General features: G+C 34.0%; 1 protein-coding gene across 4 annotated transcripts in view; it reads left to right on the forward strand.

The window, feature by feature from the left end:
• Window positions 1-21,034, forward strand: part of aralar1 (calcium-binding mitochondrial carrier protein aralar1) — a 90,810-nt gene that overhangs the window by 58,685 nt on the left and 11,091 nt on the right. For all 4 annotated transcript variants that reach the window (XM_072531909.1, XM_072531906.1, XM_072531907.1 and 1 more), the window contains exons 3-7: window positions 493-779; window positions 8,708-8,943; window positions 10,977-11,067; window positions 14,688-14,763; window positions 16,866-17,074. In XM_072531909.1, coding sequence (XP_072388010.1) covers window positions 493-779; window positions 8,708-8,943; window positions 10,977-11,067; window positions 14,688-14,763; window positions 16,866-17,074 — 899 coding nt within the window. The remainder of the gene's footprint in view (window positions 1-492; window positions 780-8,707; window positions 8,944-10,976; window positions 11,068-14,687; window positions 14,764-16,865; window positions 17,075-21,034) is intronic.

The following is a 21,034-nucleotide window of genomic DNA, read 5'->3' on the forward strand; positions in this document are numbered from 1 at the left end:
TACAATTTACTGGAAGCACATTGAAAAACAGACAGAGTCATGTCTACATAAAAAGAAGAAGACTGACTTAGAACAAAATAGCAATTGGAATGAGAAGAGAGGCATATAAAATGTACTTTAAGCCAAAAATGTTTATTGTATTCATAAATAACACATTCATAATAACAATTTAAGATGTCCATATTATTTATCTAAATTACAGTTTAGGATATAGGCTATAGATTAGGATAGGTCCAAATATAAAATATTTTGCCATAATGTATACAACCAGGAGCTGACATAAATAAAGACATATTCATTATATCTTTTACTTCCATGAACGTTATTGGGATATTAAAGCAATTACATTTATCAGAACGCTTATTGATGCTATCGAAGACGTCCCGTCGCTAAAGGGTTAAAGCGTGTATTAATGTCCTTTATTTTGTTTATTAGCTAACCATAAAATTTGCAACTTATAAGAATTATTACAATCATTGTTTTTTATCTTAGGTGAATTCGTTGAGGTAATGAAGAAAACTGAACTGCACAAGAAGATTCCTTTCAACATGGATTCACCGTTTATCCAGCTGTATTTTGGTAAAGACAAGAGCCGCGTAGTTTCCTACAACGAATTTTCGCAGTTTCTTCACGACTTCCATGAAGAGTACGCCATCGAAGGTTTTAGAAGGGCAGATACAAATGGCAGTGGGTTTATTTCTCTCTCGGCCTTCCAAGAAATCATGACCAGTATAAAAAGTCATCTACTAACCAAACAAGTTCAGTCGCATCTAATCGAGGTGAGTTATTTGTAATATCAGTAATGTAATTCTCTTGCGAAATGTGATTCATACACAATGATAAACAAAGTTTATGTATTTTTAAAATACACATAATCACCTAATAAAACGAAACAATTATCGTAATATGAAAAATTGTTTTTCATTTGGGAAATATGATTTATTAGCTGCCCAGGTTCTAAAAATACCTGTTTCAGATATTTATGGTGTTGGTAAACAATTATTCTGGCAGACAATACAACCTCAATGGTTGTTGAATTTTAATGAAAATGTTTGGCGGTTCCCTCTGTAATTTCTTACAATTTTTACCCATTTACCGAGATGATATCGGAGTGAGAAGTGTCCAGTAAATTCCTGCGATTACTATGAGTTCAGTTTGACATAGCGATCAAAAGGTTGTAATAACCGGTTTGCTAGCCTTTGCGCTGAAATAATTTTCAGTATGCAACACAGAAAAGTTGCTTTTCCCTTTTTTGGTATACGTCAGATAAAATAAGTACTATTAGCAATCTCGTTACCAGCAATTGCTTTTGCGCTAGTACCCATATCAAGGTTACTTTGTAATATGATGATTATGAATCATTATAATGATATTATAAATCAATATGAACTCTATAGGATATACCAGGAACCAGATATCGTAAAACACATAAAGATAGGACGTCTGAGGTGGGTAGGCCATGTAATGCGGATGGAACAAACCGACCCAGCTAGAAAAACGCTCCTTGATAGACCTATTGGTCAAAGAAGAAGAGGAAGACCCAGAACAAGATTCCTAGATAACATAGACCAAGATATGAGAAATATGGAAATACGTGCTTGGCGGAGGAAGGCGATGGATAGGGACGACTGGAGAAAAATTCTTGGGGAGGCTAGGACCCACACAGGGTTGTAAAGCCAAAATGATGATAAATCAATATAATGATTTTTACAAACAAGATTTTGGATTATCCATAAGCTCATCCTTATCTTCATTATTAGCAGATATTTTCATGGAGGATTTGGAACAAAACATTGGGAATAAACATGACCAACAACCTACAGTACAGTGAATATATTATGTAGATGATGTGTTCTCTATTTGGCCTCGAGGACCAGAAGCATTGAATGAATTTATGATGGATGTCAACAGTAAAGAAGAATCAATAAAATTCCCATGGAAAAAGAAAAGAACAACACCCTTCCTTTTCTGGATGTGTTCATCACAAAAGAGCATACAGAATATACAACCAAAGTTTACATAAAACCAACCCACAGCAACAGATATTTAAATTACCACTCGAATCACAACATAAACGTCAAAAAGGGAATTATCAAATCACTATATGATAGTGATTTTGTTTTAACAAAACATGATTAAGTACGCGTTGTTATTTATAAACAAGGAATTTAACAATATTGAGGAAAGGAAACTACAAAGCACCATAAGGTATCCAGAGACGCCTACAAGAAGTGATTCAAAAATGACAACAATACCATATGTAAAGGGATAATCAGAAAAATTAAAAAGGGTGGGAAACAAGTACAAAATCATAACAATATTCAAAATAACCAACATATGTGGTCCAAAACTAAAACTAACAACATATAAAAGATATCAAAGAACTGGATCTATAAACTACCTTGTGAATGCATCAATTTTTATGTGGGAGAAACCGCAAGACTACTAAGTGTCAGGATAAACGAGCATGAAACATAAAAAACAGAGAATTAAACAAATCATAGATTTACAAACATGCCAGGGCTAATGAGCACATAGTACAATCAAAAGATGCATTAATAGTCCTGAAAGAAACAGACATGCAAACGATAAAAATAAAAGAAGCAGTTCTTATCTTACTTAATGAAGAAAAATGTGTAGCAAACCCATCAGCAGAATGTAGCAAGCTCTGGTTGCCAACACTGAAAGAAGAAGCCATTAGCAGATGAATAGAAGGCTATAGACACATCAACTCCAATTATACATATTACATACATCATCTACAATTACACATAATATGTATTCAACACACAATACATGAACAGATAATACATAAACACATAATACATAAACACATAATACATAAACACATAATGCATTAACACATAAAACATAAACACACAAAGCAATCAGAATTCGATATCATCCTGAAGGTACAGACATCAGCCTCAGATTTGTCAACTAGAATCATGGTTATGTGTCTGGTTTTTGAAAACAATAACCTCCATACAATCTGGTTATAAAAATATCACACTATTTTAAAATAATCTTTTTTTAAAACGGTCTCCTGAGTGGAAATCGAAAATTCATATAACATTTATAAAATGTAATTTTCATTACAATCAATTGTGGTTTAACCCCATTTAAATAAACTCTTCGGAATCTTGAAAATTTCCACTTAGATCGCCGGGTTTTCTATAGTGACACCGTGTTAACCAAAATGGTCTTTTTAGAGCTATCCTTTTTTCATTTGTATGTAGTATTATCTCTAAAGCTGCAGTGGGACAAAATCTCAATGCACCTATAATTTGTACACGAGCGATTTGCCTTATTTTGCAACTCTATTATTGGGGTCTATGATGGATTGCTTACGTAAATAATTACATACAAGTGTATAATTCAGAAAACCTACATCAGATTACAGTTCTCAAAACATAATGTGTAAAAACGGAATAATGTGTCATGTCCTGCGTTGCTATGCCTAAAATGCCACAAGTCACAGCAGAAAATTACATAAAATATTATTTACGGTTCTGTCATATCTTGAAGATATGTCAATTAATTCAAATTATCTTAACTTTTAGCTTTGTGTTTGTTTTATTTGTTTGTTTATATTTAAAAAAAATGAATTTTGTAAATCTGTTATTGCTCAATGAACTGAATGATGTGACAGAAAGAAATTAGTTAAATATAAAGCAACGTCAGTTACTAGACTCCAGTAACCCATTTGAAATAGACGACCAGCTTTTCATAAAGTATTTCAGGGTACCAAAAAATAATGCTAAGCAAGTTGTGGAAACTTTGAGACCTGTAATAGATGGAAGGCGGAGGGCTATAAAAATTGCAATTGTTTTGCCAGTTATCACTATTTTGTTGTTTTTTAAGAAGTCCAACATTAACCAACTCCAATTGGTTCCTTGTTGTTTTTTTTTGTTTTGTTTAATAAAGTCAATATTTTATTATAATTATAAATATAAAAAAACACTAAAATATCAAGGCACTCCAACACAAAAAAGTGGTTTAACAAATACCATAACATAACTTAACTAAGAGCGAGAACGGCATGTAATTTTATACAGGTTAAAAATTACGTTTATATAAGGTAAATTATATATCAAGGTAGGCAACCCGTTATACTTAGATGATATCTCATCCCGATTTGAAAATTTTTACATAAAAGTGTTAAAATTGGAGAATAATTACACCATGTAATTATTTCACATAAACGAAATAGCATAGCCCCCATTGTCTTGGTCTACCAAACCCGTAATTCTGGATCTGACAGCCGTTATATATGACCAATAGGTAATGTACTCCTCCTCGCTCAAGACATACTTCATACCGATGTTCCAAGTTTCTCGTCATGTTATGGAATAAGGGCTGTCTCAGGTCCGCGAAGAAGGCTCTAACGACATCCTTTAATTCATCGATGGTTTGTGGTGCCCGTTTATAAACGGCAACTTTAGCCATTTCCCAAATGTATGCGTCTGGAGATGTGAGGTCTGGAGAATTTGAAGGATAAGGGAAATCATTGAATTGTGAAATAAATATGCTTGGAAAATATCCCTGAAGAAATTGACGAATTGCGACAGCAGTATGACAAGTTGCCTCGTCCTGCTGGAAAAATTGGTCTCCGTATGCCAAATTAAGTGCACAATAGAATGGACGTAGATCAGGGATAAAGCCTGTTAAAATTTGTATGTACCTCTGTTGATTAAGTGTGAGCTGCCTACCATTTTCTTCGATATAAAAGTACGGACCAATGATTCCCTGTCCCGAAACTGCACACCAGACACTCACTTTGGTACATGGCACATATAAAGGAACTTCTTGAACTGTATCTGGTCTGGTAAAGCCCAGAAATCGATTTGTGTGACGATTTACATGACCCGACAAATGAAAATGTGCTTCGTCTGAAAAACATACATTTTTCAAAAATTCAGGATTTTCACACTGTAACGCCAGAATTCTGGCGGAATATTCCACTCTACTGTGGTAATCTCGAGGATGTAATTGTTGATGTACCTGAATCACTTACGAAAACGCACCCAGCTCCTTTAGGATTCTTTGAAAGGAAGTTCTTTTTAAGCCAAGATGCAACACTGTCCTCGTATGGCTGGCTTTCGGATTTTCCAAGATTCAGTCAAAAACACGTTTATAATTATTGTTGTTGTTAACTGGCCTGAGACGCTTCGAGTTTCCTTTTGGTTGGCGCAATACATTACCCGTATTTCTTAACTTTCCAATAACCTTTAAAATTACAGCATTACTTGAAGAATGTTTATTAAACCATTGCGTGAATTGATCACACACGTATCACAGACTTGCACCATTACGACGGCCGATTCCGTATGAGCGAAAATAATGCTCCACCAGAAACACTTTCTTCTCTGTACTGAACATATTGTTTAACAATTAGGCCTTACTAATTAATTGTTTAAGGATTACTTGACAGAGATGTTTCAGTTTACTTTGGGCTATACTGTACTTCGCACTAATGTTCTATAAATCTGGGTTAGGTGTCTATCCCACCCTACTGAGTTAAGTTGTCGGATTGCTGTTCTTGTTTGTCCTAATCTTTGCTTACTTTCTTCCTCTGTTGTTGCCTTTTTCGTAATTATAAATCCCAAGTATTTGAATTTATCCTTTCCTTTGATTGTTACGTTGTCGTCAATCTGTAGATCTTCTATGTCTTCTTCACTTATAGATAGGTACTTTGTTTTCGCGAGGTTAACATCTAGGCCATGCTTGATATATTCTTCTTGTAGTTTCTTCATCATATAACTGAGGTCTTCTTGGTCTTGTGCAATCACTACTTGATCGGCTGCAAAGCTCAACGTATATAGGTATTCGTTTCGTATCGGTACTCCCATACCTTCTCATTTTTTTTCCATGTAGTCAAGGATTTCTCTAAGTATATTTTGAATAGGATTGGAGATGTGCAACAACCCTGCAGGAGCCCTTTTGTTGTGGTGAAGTCTCCTATGATTCTTGTTCCCATTTTAATGGACGTTTTATTTTCCAACAGTTGTTCCAGTGTGTATATGTGGTATATGCTTATATTATCGCTTGCTCTTTTTTTTTTTCTCGCACTATCTTTTCATATAATCTAACTATTGATGATATTACGCTTATTCCTCTGTAGTTTTCGCATCGTTTTCTATCTCCTTTCTTAAATATAGATGTCATATATGCCTCCGTCCATTCCTTTGAGAGCTGTTCTCCATTTATGGCTTTCTGAAATATCCATTTTATCATCCGGTGTAATTTTTTTGAGCCTTACTTTATAAGCTCAGGTGAGATGCCTCCAGGTCCCAGTGCTTTCTTATTTTTGATTGCTTTTATGGCCTTTCTCCTTTCCCTATCTGTTATTTCTATTTCTTGTTGTGGGGATCTGCTTCGTCTTCGCCTGTTTTCTTTCAATGAATTGTGGTATTTGTCCTGTTTACAGTTCCTTGTAATAGTCCTTCCATTCTTTGTCCTGTATATTTCCCAATTTATTTTTTTCTTTTGAATTTTGTTTCAATCCTCTCAGTACTTTCCATGACTCCGAAGTTCTTGTACCTCCTATGTATGTTTTAATATTTAAGCAGGTTCTTTCCCATTCTTCATTTTTTTGTTGTGTTATTTGTTTTTTCACTTCTCTATCTTTTCTCTATATTCTTTGTAAACTTCATCGTTGTTTGTAGTCAGCCATTTTCTGTATAGTTCCTTTTTTTTTCAATTATTCTTTTTGTTGGTTCATTTCTTTCATAATAGTGCTGTTTATTTGTTATATGTTCTTTCTCTCCAAGGGCTTCGAATGCTGCTTGTTTTATACTCGCCTTTATATGCTCGTATATTTCTTCGATGTTGCCGTATCTGAATTCTATTAATTTTTGGTCTAGACGTTGAATATTACGAGAGTAATATTACTCCTAATAATGAGTGTTCGATTTATTAGAATTTACCGACATTCCTTCTTTCAAAAACCAAGTAGCTACTAGGTATATGGCACTTTACATGAAATCGGCAATAATGTTACCGTATTGTTCTGAACTAAATGTTCCTTTGAATATTTCTTTTATTAATGTGTTTCCTGTTATTTTCTCTGTTATTTCTCTGATTCGTTTGAACAGATAAAGGAAAAAGTATTATACCTTTTTCTCTTGTGTCCGTAGCTTTATTTGTTTTGTTTTATTCTAGCATCATATTAGACTGCAAATTATAGTTGCATTAAAAACATCTAAAATATTTTGGACCCAGAACGGTTTTGGGAAGGTCCTAAGATAATTGTGAAAACTTTATTTTTTTTTTACCGAACATGATTAGCATTCTAGAACTGATCTAGATACTTGCTCAATAATTGAGTAACACAGTTCCTTCGAATACTTTTTTTATTAATGTTTTCCCTGTTATTTTCCCTATTACTTCTCTCATTCGTTTGAACAGATAAAGGAAAAATTGTTAAATCTTTTTCTCTTGTATCCTTAGCTTTATTTGTTTTGTTTTATGCTACCATGGTATTAGGCTGCACATTATAGTTGCATAAAAAACATCTAAAATCTTTTGGGCCCAGGACGGTTTCGGGAAGGTCCTAAGATAATTGTGAAATTCTTTTACGCATGATTAGGGTTCTAGAACTGGTCTAGTTACATACTCAATAATTGAGTAGCAAGGAAACGTTTGGCGCCAGTTTTCTAGCAAGGGAACGCTGGGCGCTTGCACTGGACTCTCTTGTTGAGAACACTTATTTTAATTTCTTTACAACCTTTTAACATTAACCCTAAAAACACAATTAATTTATAACATTTATTTACTTAACGGTACAAATTTATTATATCGACAACTCACTACAATTTAATTTCCCTAAAATCATTCTTCATTAACGCAGTTGAGTTCTCGCGTCAGGCCACCCATCTCGGGATATCGCGAAGTTTCGATTGGCATAGGCGTTGCAAAGCTGGCTGGCGTAACAATATACGAAAAGTAAGCAATACTTGATTATGTTTTATAAAAATACCTAAATAAAAAGATTAATTTTGAATAAATAGTTCTTTAAATAAATAAATACCGCTTCTTGTTGTACTTAGTTATCTTCAGAAAGCTGTTTGCTAGAACTGCTATTATTTCATGTATTAATGTTGAAAGCTTATTATGTTCATAAGCTTATATGATGTTACAACTTAATGCATGTTACACGAAAGTTGATGTTAACCTAACATGGCTTACATGTTGAATTTCCAGTACAAAACTTAAGTGCAGGAAAGAAGCCTCGCCTCAAGCATATTCTTGAGTATCCTTGAAAGTTTCGCAACTCTTGGGTTAAAAAGCCCCTTAGGGGTTCGCACTAACTTTCAGTATTCAGTGAGTGTTTTTTACGTTGATCTTCATGTAAATGTGGAACGATGATGCCTTTACCGGATATCGCTGCCTATACTATTACTTTTGGTCTATTAATTGAAGCTGGATCGTTTTCAATTCTGGCAGTTGGTCCTATATTTTTGAACATCCAAATTCACTCACAATAAATCGTCACTTGGAGTAATGCGAGATCGATATCCCGGAAGATACAAATGTCTCGCGGTATGTATGAAATGGCGCATATCAAGCGAAATAAGTAGTGTGCTACGCTCTTCATACCCATCGCCAATGTACCATTGGTTAAAACATCAACATATAAATAACACCCAGCTCTTATTTTGGATACCTTATATTTTTAATATTCTTTTTTTGTGTTTAATTTTAGGCAGCGACACAATCACAAGGAGGCAGCCGCGTAAGTTTTCCATATTTTATTGCATTTAACTCCTTATTAAATAATATGGAATTGGTCAAACGTATTTATCTTAATGTCACCAACGGTCATAGAACACAAGAAGTCAGCAAGGAGGAATTTATGCATTCAGCCCAGGCTATGTCACAAATGACGCCTTTGGAAGTCGACATCTTGTTCCAATTGTGTGACGTTCTTCATCAAACAGGGTATGTATCTGTTTTGTTTTTAAGATTTTGTCGTTGCACATCTTGAGGTTTAAAAATTAGGATCAAGGTAGTTGGTTGATTCCGAGTTTCTTTGTTCTATTTCGTCAATGACTACAATCTGTAAATTTCCAATTGTGACTCGTTTGACAGTTTTACAAAATCTGATGATATTCTGTTTATCCTTTCCTTTTACGAGAGGGTCTATAAGTAAGTGAACTGTATGTACTTATCAATGATTACAATATAATAATTAAATTGTGTAAACAATTATTGGCATTTACTTATATGTATATAATAATGCCGCATTTGAAAGGTCGTTTCAATTTCTTTTCCACGATATCAGCAAGATTAGAAATTTGTGCTGCCATTCGCGAATTATAATTATTACGTTAAATTAATAAAAAAAAACTAGGAATTGAACCGGGATTTGCACCAAATCGTCGTAGATTTCCAGCAAGCATATGATTGCATAAACAGTAGCAGTCTGTGGCTTGCAATGCTAGAAATGGGAATACCACGAAAATTTTGGAATTAACACCAATGTGCGTTACAAAATCATAGACACAGGTAAAGTGTTCAATGTTCAAGTGTTTCATGTCAAATTTTGCCATGAAACCTGCAATTAATAAAATATCGTCGGAGCTGACAGACGGTTTTGCCTATTAAGATTCAAAACTGCTGTTGGTCTTTGCTGATGACAGATATAGTGGCTCATTCTATAAGAAATTGAACAAATATCTTCGTACAAATACCTTGGAGCATGGATCACAGAAGATACTGATCAGACAAAAGAAATAAGATGCCGCATTGAAATTGCACTGTCATCTTCCGAATGAAAATGATGAAAAGATGAAATTTATGGTACCTAGTAACCAAAAATCATCGAAGGCCTAGAATTAGACAAAACATTCTTAATGAGGTTCTGAAACTGTTTTCTTGTGGAACGTTTAAGTTAATATTGTATTTAAACGGGATTAAATCTGCCTGGGACAATGAATACAGAGTATAATGGAAAAGAAAGAGACAGCAAAAAGAGAAAAAATTAAGAAGCAGAGCCTTTATTTTCTGGGAGACCTGGGGAATCTTTGACACACGAACAAAAAAACTACATCTATAGTCTGGAGCGATGACCAGGGACAAACAAAACGAGGATGGAAACAACGATTCTTCCAAACCTCACTTAACTGCAACTACACATTGAACTGCTACTATTATCTGCCACAAAACTACTTTTTTTCCATAAAAAGGGACAAAAAAAAACGAGAAAACATTTCAAATTTGATGTGAAATTTGGACAAACGCTCGAAGCGGCTGTCTCTGACAGGGCCTCAGCGAGAGTGAGTTAAGTGAGTGATTCTTAAAAATCATTAGCTTCCCAACTTAGTATAAACAAAACATATGAACGAGAATATTTCTGTCTATTTGCAACGCGCAAAATATCTAAAAAAGCGGCTTCGATCAAAAGAAATACCGAAGAAAAACGCATCTGTGAAATATAAACAAACTCTAAAATGGTTTATTTCAACTCGTCGACGCTAAGAGGAATTGAAAGATTATTTTTTGGTATTTTAACTTGTACGAAAGGAAAGAGAAATACACTGAAATTACGCTTCGGTGTTTTAATACATATACGAGGGAATTTCAATATATACCAAGGAATTTACAAATGCTACAAGGTTCAGAAAATATGTTAGGCCGAGCAAATTTACCTTATATAAGCAAATAGTAAATATTACAGTATTTATTTACATAATCAACGCCCTTGATTCTTGATTTTTGACTATCATTACATACACATAGCAATAATTTTATCTACGTATTTGAAATGCTTAGAAGTCTGTGGCATGACATTGTAAGTAAATATCTCTTGTATATATAAAAAATAGAAGTCTTTGATTTGAATTTTTTTGACACTGCTGCTTCCCGTGGAATCCAGATTATTGTTAAAAGAAGATAAGGAATTTTGGGATGGGTTTGTGCAATTGTAAAAGTACTTTGTCCATTTGAAGTAATTATGGTTTTATTGTTTTTAGGAGGATCGTTTATAACGATTTGTACGCCATCGCACCTGAGCAATACTTTAAGCAAATAACGAATCGATTAGCCGAAATCCACGCCGTTTCGGTAAGTATTAGTATTAGTATTTCTGCAATTCTACTTATTGGTAGAAGGCCACGTGCTTAGCTGAGTATGTATACTGCGACGGACTAATAACCAACTTGTCGATTTGGAGAGGAGCTTTACATAGAGTTATGGTATGTGATACATTATTTGAAAGATCTTATGAACTGATTATACTCCTAGAAACAACAAATAGTTTCTTTTACTAGAAGTCAATGTAATGATGATTTTGCTAGGAGATATTTTTTATAATTTAACTGATACAATGAGCTTTTAAATAATGTATCACCTGTCATATATTGTCATGTATAAAAAATTACGTGAAATTTTTGACTGGTATCATTACATAAACGAAATTATCAGAATGTGGAAAAAACTGGAAAATTAGGTTAATGTTTACATTAGTAAGGAAGCTCTTTTGAAATAAAATATTGCAAGGTAACCTACGAAGTGATTTTGCCTTACGCTGTATTTGGGAAGGGTAGATCTTTCTTACCTCCACATTATTTCCACGTTGTTTGTGTGGGTACTTGTTTCAGGATCGAAAAATTGTTTAGAATAATTTACGGTTGTTGTCCCAAAAGAATCTATTCCTGGATTATTCTCAACAAAGTGTCGGTGTCTCTGGTTTCTAGGGCCACATTTTTTGAAGTTCCGTTCGAATTCACCTACGACCCACTGGTCAGGATAAAAGCGATCTCTGGTGCGTTTTCTTCTGCCGACTTTTGCTTTGTCAATTTCGACGATATTCCCCTTGCCGCCCAATTTCTCTGAGTCTTCTATAGCAAAAAATGAGACAGAATTCAGAATTTAAGTGTCAAAACTGCAGAGTAAAAAGAGGATCTAACTGTGGCACAGATCACTACTTTCCTTTAGCTAATTTTTTGCGCCCCTTTAAACAATACTACAAACAGAACACCGAAAGTGAGAGAAGCAATACTACACAGTACAAAACGTGTATAGTGATATAAATTGCACCTTTTATTCCAACCAAGTATTAAACATCTTTTTTCAATTTAAATTAGAAAAGGAACTAAATGAGATGGAAAGAAATATGGATGTAGAACAAGAATACAACAATCTCTAAACGATAATAAAAAAAATTGCTTATGACATATTAGGAACAGAGAACAACGACAAAAAACACCACGAACCACCATGGAGGACAGAAAACGTAATAGAAATGATACAAGAAAAAAAAAAACAAAATATATAAGAAATGGCTAATAAATAAAACATCTATCAATAGAGTAACATATCGAAGGAAAAACGGAGAAGTACGCAATCAAATAAAAGAAGCAAAAAACAATTTCTGTTAACAAAAATGTGTCCAAGTTGAAAATTTGATTGGTGGTTCTCAGACTACAGACGCATGGAGAACTATCACGAATCTAAAGAAAAACACCCATAATTCCTTAAGCAACTTAATTCCTATAGATATAATATCTATAAGATCTATATAATAATATAAATTTACTCCAACAGTCCAGATTGGAATATATGGGAAAGGAATACAGTATGAAGAGACAAACAAATAGAAACATTAATACTACTAACAACGAGATCCGTACTGCGTTAATTAAAATGAAAAACGGACGATCTCCAGGACCTGGCAATATAGCTGTAGAGTTACTTAAGTTCACTCCTAATAAAACGAATAACTTTTCTAATGAATCAATGCTGCCAACAAATTAAAGTACCATCTGAATGGAAAACCGCTCACCAAGTGTCCATCTTTAAAGAGGGTGATCGAGAAGATCCTAACTGCTACAGAGGGTTAAGTGTCCTCCCTACTTTCGGGAGATTGTTTGGAAAGATAATAAATGGAAAATACAAGATGATGTAGGACATCTAATTATCGAAGACCAAAGTGGATTTACGCCTGGTAGATCTTGCACTGATAATTTGTTTATACTCCAACAATTAAGAGAAAAAAGAATAGCGGTTGGTACCGAAGCACATCTAGCCTTCATCGACCTAGAAAAGGCGTATGATACAGTTCCAAGACTTAAATTGTGGTAAGCTTTACAACAACTAGGCATTCGTCCATACCTTTTAGGAATAATCACAGAAGTATACACGGATAACACTACTTACCTAAAAATCGGAAATAGACTATCAGAGCCAATAAAAGTAACTAAAGGACTAAGATAAGGGTGCAGTATGCCACCCTTACTGTTTAATTTATATATTGAGGCAGCCCTCCAAAATTGGAAAAACCACTGCCAGGGAATGGGAATCCCCATAGGAAATGACGTACTGTTCTCCCTGGACTTTGCGGATGACCAAGTCGTCCTAGACTTCAAGATTCTTATAATCTAGAATTTATGATAAAGCGTCTATACAGAGAATATGTATAATGGGGGTTACAAGTCAGCAGGAAGAAAACAGAATATTTAGTTATCATTTCAAATGCAAGGTTTGAAGTGTTGATAGACGAGGACGTGGAAATCAAACAAGTGTAAAAATTTAAATATTTAATTGATAAGAACGGCTTGGGAGAAGCCGAAATTAAACACCGAATTAATTAGGGACGTAAAATTGTAGGATGTCTGAACTCCTTATGGTGGGATCGCAACATTTCAAAAAGGAACAAAAAAAGAATAGGGCAAACCAATGGTTGGAATCAGTTCTTTGTTATGGCTCTGAAGTATCAGATTATTTGAGAAGAAGTGCTAGAACATCAAGGCTGGAAAGGAAGACCAACGAATCTATAAGAAATAACATGAATGCTACAGAAACGGTAATTGACAGAATAGAAAGAAGAGGTTTAAAATGGTTTGGACACCTATTGAGAATGCCTAACGAACATTGGCCTCAAAAAATTCACAGATGGAAGTCCCCTGGAAGAATAAAAAGAGTTAGACCTGGACGCTCATGGAATGAAGGAATTAGAAAAGCGATGGAATCGAGAGGTTTGGAGGAGAAGCATGCCTTGGGCCGGGTGGATTGGCGGAGGAGAACGAGAATACGGCGACAGCCGTCTCCAAAATATATTGTATTTATAAGTTGGATCCTGTAACATATTATATATATGCCTCTCGTAGAGGTCTAGTTGCATATAGATCTCATGCCTAGGAGGAACCAAACGAAATATCATCGCCACGGAAAGAAATATCCTTTCTATCGGTAATCGAGACTCAATTTTAATAATTTCAATTATTGAAACTTTAAATAATAAATTTACTAATGTTCACAACAAACTTTATGCCTGTTAACAATTTGACATCTATCAAATTGTTAATAGCCTACTTTAGGATTGTTTATTAAATGAGTACGTACTAGGTACTTTTAACCAAACTTTTTTATTATCCAACATAAGCTAATGAATTACAAAATATTAAAAAAACCTGAGGCTATAGTTGGGTTTTAATTTCAGTATTTTATAAATGCTAGAATATTCATTATGAGTGTTGCGAACTTTGATAAAAAAAAAGACAGTCTGATTGGTACACCCGGTATACAATGACAATTTATGTGTCTGGCAACAATATTATTACAGCGATATTGTTAAAGAATAAGGCTATAACATAATATGATAGTGTATTAGATAGAGAAACTATCTAGTGATAGTTAGTGTATATGATAGTGAAATTAATACGATTAATTTATTTTGTTTTCAGAGCCCGGAAGATAGAGGAGTTGTTATTCAAATTTTAGAAAGTACTTACAGATTTGCATTGGGTTCGATTGCTGGTGGTAAGTTTTTTTTTATTCCTGATTGGTTTTTTATTCTTATATTTTATTGAAGTATCTGTTAATGTGTATTTTGGGTTCAGTTTAGTTAAATTGTTTACTGAATTATCGTTTACTTAATTTTGATTAAGTGGAAAAGTTTTTCTTAAAACACACAGAATTTGTATATATTTTGCCCGTTCCCCAAATATATTTAATTTTGTTGAAATCTAATAATAAGATATAATATGGTTCTTTAAAATTGTGAAGTTAACATCAAATAACTTAAAGTCAAACCCGGGAGATTCTTAGCACCCTTGGACCTTCTAAGGTCTGCCCGGAACTGAGGGTCTTTGCTTCATTTTTGTCCGACATATGAGATAACTATTGGTTCTACTACGGCTGTATATATTGATAATTTTATTTTCACTGCTAAGCGGTTTCGCCAAAGACCAAATTAGAGAATTCTTGTGCATTTCCGTCCTGCTGTATTCAATATTCTGTGTATATTTCTGATGTTCCTTGAATTATAGCTTTTTTAATGGCAAGTATCCTAAGCTTTCTTCACATCTATAAATACGAGGTGACTTGGTAGATTTCGAGCTTTACATTTTTCTTTTATTTGTTGAAGAGTAAATATATTATACTGACCGGAAACCAGTTTTTTCCTCTATTTCCTCATACTTCGATTCAATTATATTCTTTATAATTTTGCCTTATAATCTCCCTATTGAAATGGGTAATGCTAACAGTCGTGAAATAAATCTGCTTTTTTCTAAACATTTTTTCCATTCCTTCTTCTAGTGATCTGATTTCGCCTATTTTTCCTTTAAATTGATTTCTATTCTTTGTTAATAGGACTTTTTAGTGTTCTTCCAATTCTTTACATACTGTTTCCATTTTTTCCTTCTTTTCACAGATTCTTTATGGTCTTCCACGCCTGTGAAACCCTTGTTCCTTGTTCCTCTTATACATGCAATTCCTCTAGATCATCACAATTTTCTTTTTATTTTACCTTTTCGCTACCACTCTTTTAACTTCTCTGTTGAATCTTACATATATTCGTCTAGCCTCCGTAGCTCTTCGAAGTCTTTCGTATCTTGCCACGTTTTATAATTCTCTAATCTTTCTTTTTTCCCTCTACTAATTCTTTTATTTCTTGTGCATACCATTGTGTATTGTCACCTTGATATACCTCTTTATTTCCCAGAGCTTTTTTTGCCGCTTGATGAATACAGTCTTTAATTGATTCGTACTTTATCTCGTCTGTTGTCCTTCATGTATTATGTCCCGCAGTTTTGTAGTTAAACGAAGTTTTATACAGGAATTGTGTTGACTTCTGCTAATAGTGTAAATTTAAATACAAAAAAGATCTAAAGAGCGTTTCACGTTAAGAAAATAACATTGCGGAGATAGGGCCATGTATCTCTTATGGACGATAGAAGCGCAGCGATGCCACGATGAACGAAGACAAGCACGATTCAGGGTTGTAAATAATTTGTATTTTCGTTTTCACAGACATGAATTAAATTAATGTTTTTTAACGTAATTTACCAAATATGCCCATTCGAAACAAGAGATGAAAAGTAGGGAAAATGATTTTAATTAAATAAATAGTATTTACAAAAGATAGTTTTATTTTATCTTATTTTAATTATAGTAACGACAGTTTATTTGTTTTTCGGTAAGAATATCATGAATCATAGAAATCAGTAGAAAATATTGCTTAGTTAAATCATCCACTTTGCCGGCTATTAAAGATTTAAAAGCAAATAAACAGACCACTTGGAAATTGCAACTTAAAATAATACGGTGTACGTATGTCAACGATTTTATGTCGTTCTCTGAGACTACATAATGATAATAAGGCTTTGTGGTTCTTCAGTTGTTATTCTGACTTTACAGTTAAATGTTAATTGAAAATGGAAATTCGAAAAATATATCCACAATCTAGTAAACCGCATGCCTGAGAGTTTTGGCAACACTGATCTCCATAAGCCTAATGTTATTTTCTTAACGTGGAACGCAGTATAGGAGATATGTAGTGCCATTATAGTTTATAAATATCTTAAAATATTAATTTAAAAGAAGATCGTGATATTTACTATATATTTTGTTTTCTTCAGCCGTTGGTGCCACTGCAGTATACCCCATAGATTTGGTTAAAACACGTATGCAAAATCAGAGGGCAGGCTCCTTTATTGGAGAATTGATGTACCGAAACAGTTTCGATTGCTTCAAAAAGGTTATTAGACACGAAGGTGTATTTGGGTTGTACAGGGGATTGGTACCTCAACTATTGGGTGTGGCTCCCGAAAAAGCTATTAAATTGACGGTAAGTATACTTTATTTGATAAATTTTACTTTCTGCAAGATTATAAAGCCGTTACATATTATTTTTATCATTTTAATTTAGTTATTTTCTATAATGAACGCGTGTTATGTGATGTGTACTGTTAAAAAGTTTGTGATCTACTATTGCTCTACACTTTTTTGCATATACATTGCCTTTCATAAATCCTTTTCCAAACAATGTTTCCTTAATTTCATACTTTCGCGCGTTGTTCTCTCAATGTCAGTCGAAATCGCAGTTTATTTTCGTTTTTGTCAGATGTTCATTCATCTTGGACCTTGATTGTATAGTAACGTTTTACCACTATTTTCCTGGTGATATTGTGTTATTTTGTTTTATATCATACTTGTTGTCAAATAAATATGTCTAAACTGCATTGATTGCTATCTGTCAAAAATGTTGCCATGTCTCTTTTGATCTTTATTTCATTTTTTTATGAAATATCTTGTTGGGAATAAACGATGATTATATAACAAACTCTTTAGTTCATACTTGCAAGTGTAATTTACACTGCTAACTGGACAATGGTTTATAATACATACTAACTATATAGACCCAACAAGTGTCATTTAAAACTTGTGTTGAACAGAGTGTATAACCCCAAAAGTTGAAGTTATGTCTTCTTAAACAATTGAAAATTGACTTGCTTGGCAAACGAACTAATCAAAACGAAACACATTCAGAAGGAAACACGGACAGACTACTTTCGATCCCTATTTGATGTGACGACAAACGAAAAAATAAATATTGAGGATAAAGAGGTAAAGAAAACATTAACAAACAATAATAGAACAATACAGAATTCCTCAAGAATTGATATCAAGCATCCTAATACCTCTCTTCAAAAAGGGAGACAAATCGGACCCGGAAAATTATAGAGAAATGAATTTATTAAACACAATACTAAAATAAACAACTAAAGTGATAACAAATAAACTGAATGAAATTATAATCCACTAGGAAACTAAGTTCCTGTAGCTGGCTGTATACCAGGCTGTATAAAATAAAAATTTTATTTCAAACTTTTTAGTAAAAGGTATAAATAAAATACCCAAACGGGCTATATCACAAATACAGAACGTTTTCGGAATGTAAATTCCATCATCAGTGTAACAAAGTGCACATGCTATGAGCCACTAAAATATATGGGTAAAAACCCTTTAAATGATATAAATTTACAAATATGTTACATTATATACTATTAAAAATTAAGATGTCTAAGTTACCGTTGGAATTGGTAACATGGCAACGTATGGCTCTACATCGGTTACTTGGTCCTGAGACAAAGTGTCTTCGAGGACCTGTTGAAAATAACTGATCAATAACACATTCCGAAAACGTTCTGTATTTGTGATATAGCCCGTTTGGGTATTTTATTTATACCTTTTACTAGAAATTATAACACTAGCAGAAGAACAACAAGGTTTTAAGTCGGGAAGATCATACACCGACGCTCTATTAATAATGAGGCAAGTGCATGAGAAATCATTAGAATACAACAAACCGGCATATCTATGTTTAGTGGACTTTAAGAAGGCATTTGACCGGGTCAAATTAAAGGACGTTATCCACTTATTGTACGTAAGAGAAATACCTCTAGGAATAATAAAAACGATTGAAAATATCTACCAAAACAACACAATGAAAGTAAAAGAAGAAGAACTAACTGACCCTATTGAATCTGGCAATAGGACAAAACAGGGAGATTCCCTGAGTCCTCTATTGTTCAACTTGATTATGGATGAAATAATAAAAAAGTAAGAACTAAAAAAGGATACCAAATAGAAGAAAAGGAACTTAAAATAATCTGCTACGCAGACGACGCAATACTACTCTCTTAAAGTGAAGATGATTTACAACACATGCTGTACCAATATAATATAACCGCCAGAAAATTTAACATGTTAATTTCCCCAAAAAAGACAAATGCGAGTTTAAATATCTAGGCATCGCATTATCTAGCTACGGAAAGCTCAAAACAGAAGTGGAAAGCTCAAAACAGAACAAACACAGAAAAATTACTGGTTAAACACTATGGGACAGAGTTAGAAGTACAGATATACGACATATATGCAAGGTGGAGAATATCACAAACTGGGTAAAAAATAGAAGAGTAGAATGAAACGATCATATAAGCCGAATGACAACAAATAGAGTAGTAAAGACAGCAAGAGACGGTTCCCCAATAGGAAGACGATCAGTAGGAAGACCAAGGAAATGGTGGAACGACAACTTACTGGAGGCACATTGAAAAACAGACAAATTCATGTCTATATAAAAAGAAGAAGACTTACTTGGCATGTGGCCTTGATGTCATAGGCAACAGCCATGCTTGGCTGGAAATATATGAGGATGGATTTTATGCCCTATGGAACTCCAAATTATGATTATTATGTGTCTCGGAGTTTCTTAATCCACTATTCTTGGTATATTCTTGTTGGTTGGATCCCATTCTTCCCACTCTCCTTTTAGTATTGGCAACCAAAGCGGGCTGGGTTTTTGGACAGGATAGATCTGAGTGTATTAATTGTTTTAAATGTTGTGATATTATACTTATTTCCTGCTCTTTTTAATTTTTCTGATATGCACTTTAATGTTATTGTTGTCATCCTTGAGTCCCTTCTTGTGAGTGATTCTGTATTGCTAGTGGTGTTTTGTTGTTTTGTTTCTTCTATCTTGTGGAAATGTTTGTTAATAAATGACAATAGGGTAGTCATTTTTTGTTAAGAGACCCATAATACTCCTGGGCTCTGTTTTCGACTTGCTGTGCTATTATTTTTAAGAAAAAGAAGATTATTTTTTACAATTTTCGGAGAGGATTATCCCAATAGCAATGTCTCGCTGAAATAGTTTCTGTGTTTGAGAATGACTGGTATTACGAAGTTCAACGTGGTCGTTCCAGTCTCAGCGACGAAGCCAGGCCAGGTCCACCCAAAACAGCAGTCAGACAGCAAAACATTGATGCGGTTCGTCAACTAATTAAAGATGACCGCCCTGTAACATACCGGGAAATAGAGGCATCTTTGGGTATTTCAAAGACCTCGATCCAAAAGATCCTACATGAAGAAGTTGGTTTCCCGTTGGATCCCTCATTTGCTAACAGAAGAGCAAAAAGCGGTTCGCGTCAATTGGTGTCGAAAAACATTGGAACGGTTCAACAAAAGAAGCTCAAAAAACGTTTATAGTGTTGTTAGTGTTAATGAATTTTGGATTTACTCCTATCGAACCGGAAAATAAAAAAAAATAAAAAACGGAAAAAACCAAAAAACGTGATCCGTTCGCGAAGTGTGTCAAAGCAAATGGTAGTAACTTTTGTGTCAAAATCTGGTCATGTGGCAACAATTGCTTTAGAAGATCGAAGAACGGTTACTTCTGATTAGTATATTACCTTTTGTTTACCAGAAGTTATCGCGAAACTCCCATAAAGCAAAACACAACGGCGAATCATCCTACATCAGGATAATGTAAGTGCTTACACTGCCCAAAAGAGAATAGATATTTTGGAGCTTCAAAATATCGTTAAATTGTTAAACTGTCCACCGTATAGCCCCGACTTAAGTCCCAACGACTTCTTCACGTTCCCAAAAATCAAGAATTCAATGCGTGTGCAGCGATTCCAGTCGCCAGGAGATGCCTTTAAAACAGCGATCGATGCCTTTAAAACAGTGATCGATGCCTTGAAAAAGTGTATCGATCTTAGTGGGACATATTTTGAAAAGCAATAAAGTACTTTAAATATATTTTTTGTCTTTATGGCTATTTGCAAAACTAAAAAGACAACCCTCGTATTCCACTCCAGATGTTTTTGTGATGGTGTTCGTGAATTGCGGTCTTATTTCAATCAGAAGTGGTGACTAATTACTCATATTTAACGATTTTTTGCATTGTTTTTATTTGGTTTTCTTTTTTTGCTTTAGTTTAACTACCTAAACCATTTATTGT

Source organism: Diabrotica undecimpunctata, chromosome 5 (assembly GCF_040954645.1).
Source record: "Diabrotica undecimpunctata isolate CICGRU chromosome 5, icDiaUnde3, whole genome shotgun sequence".
NCBI classification, from domain to species: Eukaryota; Metazoa; Arthropoda; class Insecta; order Coleoptera; family Chrysomelidae; genus Diabrotica; species Diabrotica undecimpunctata.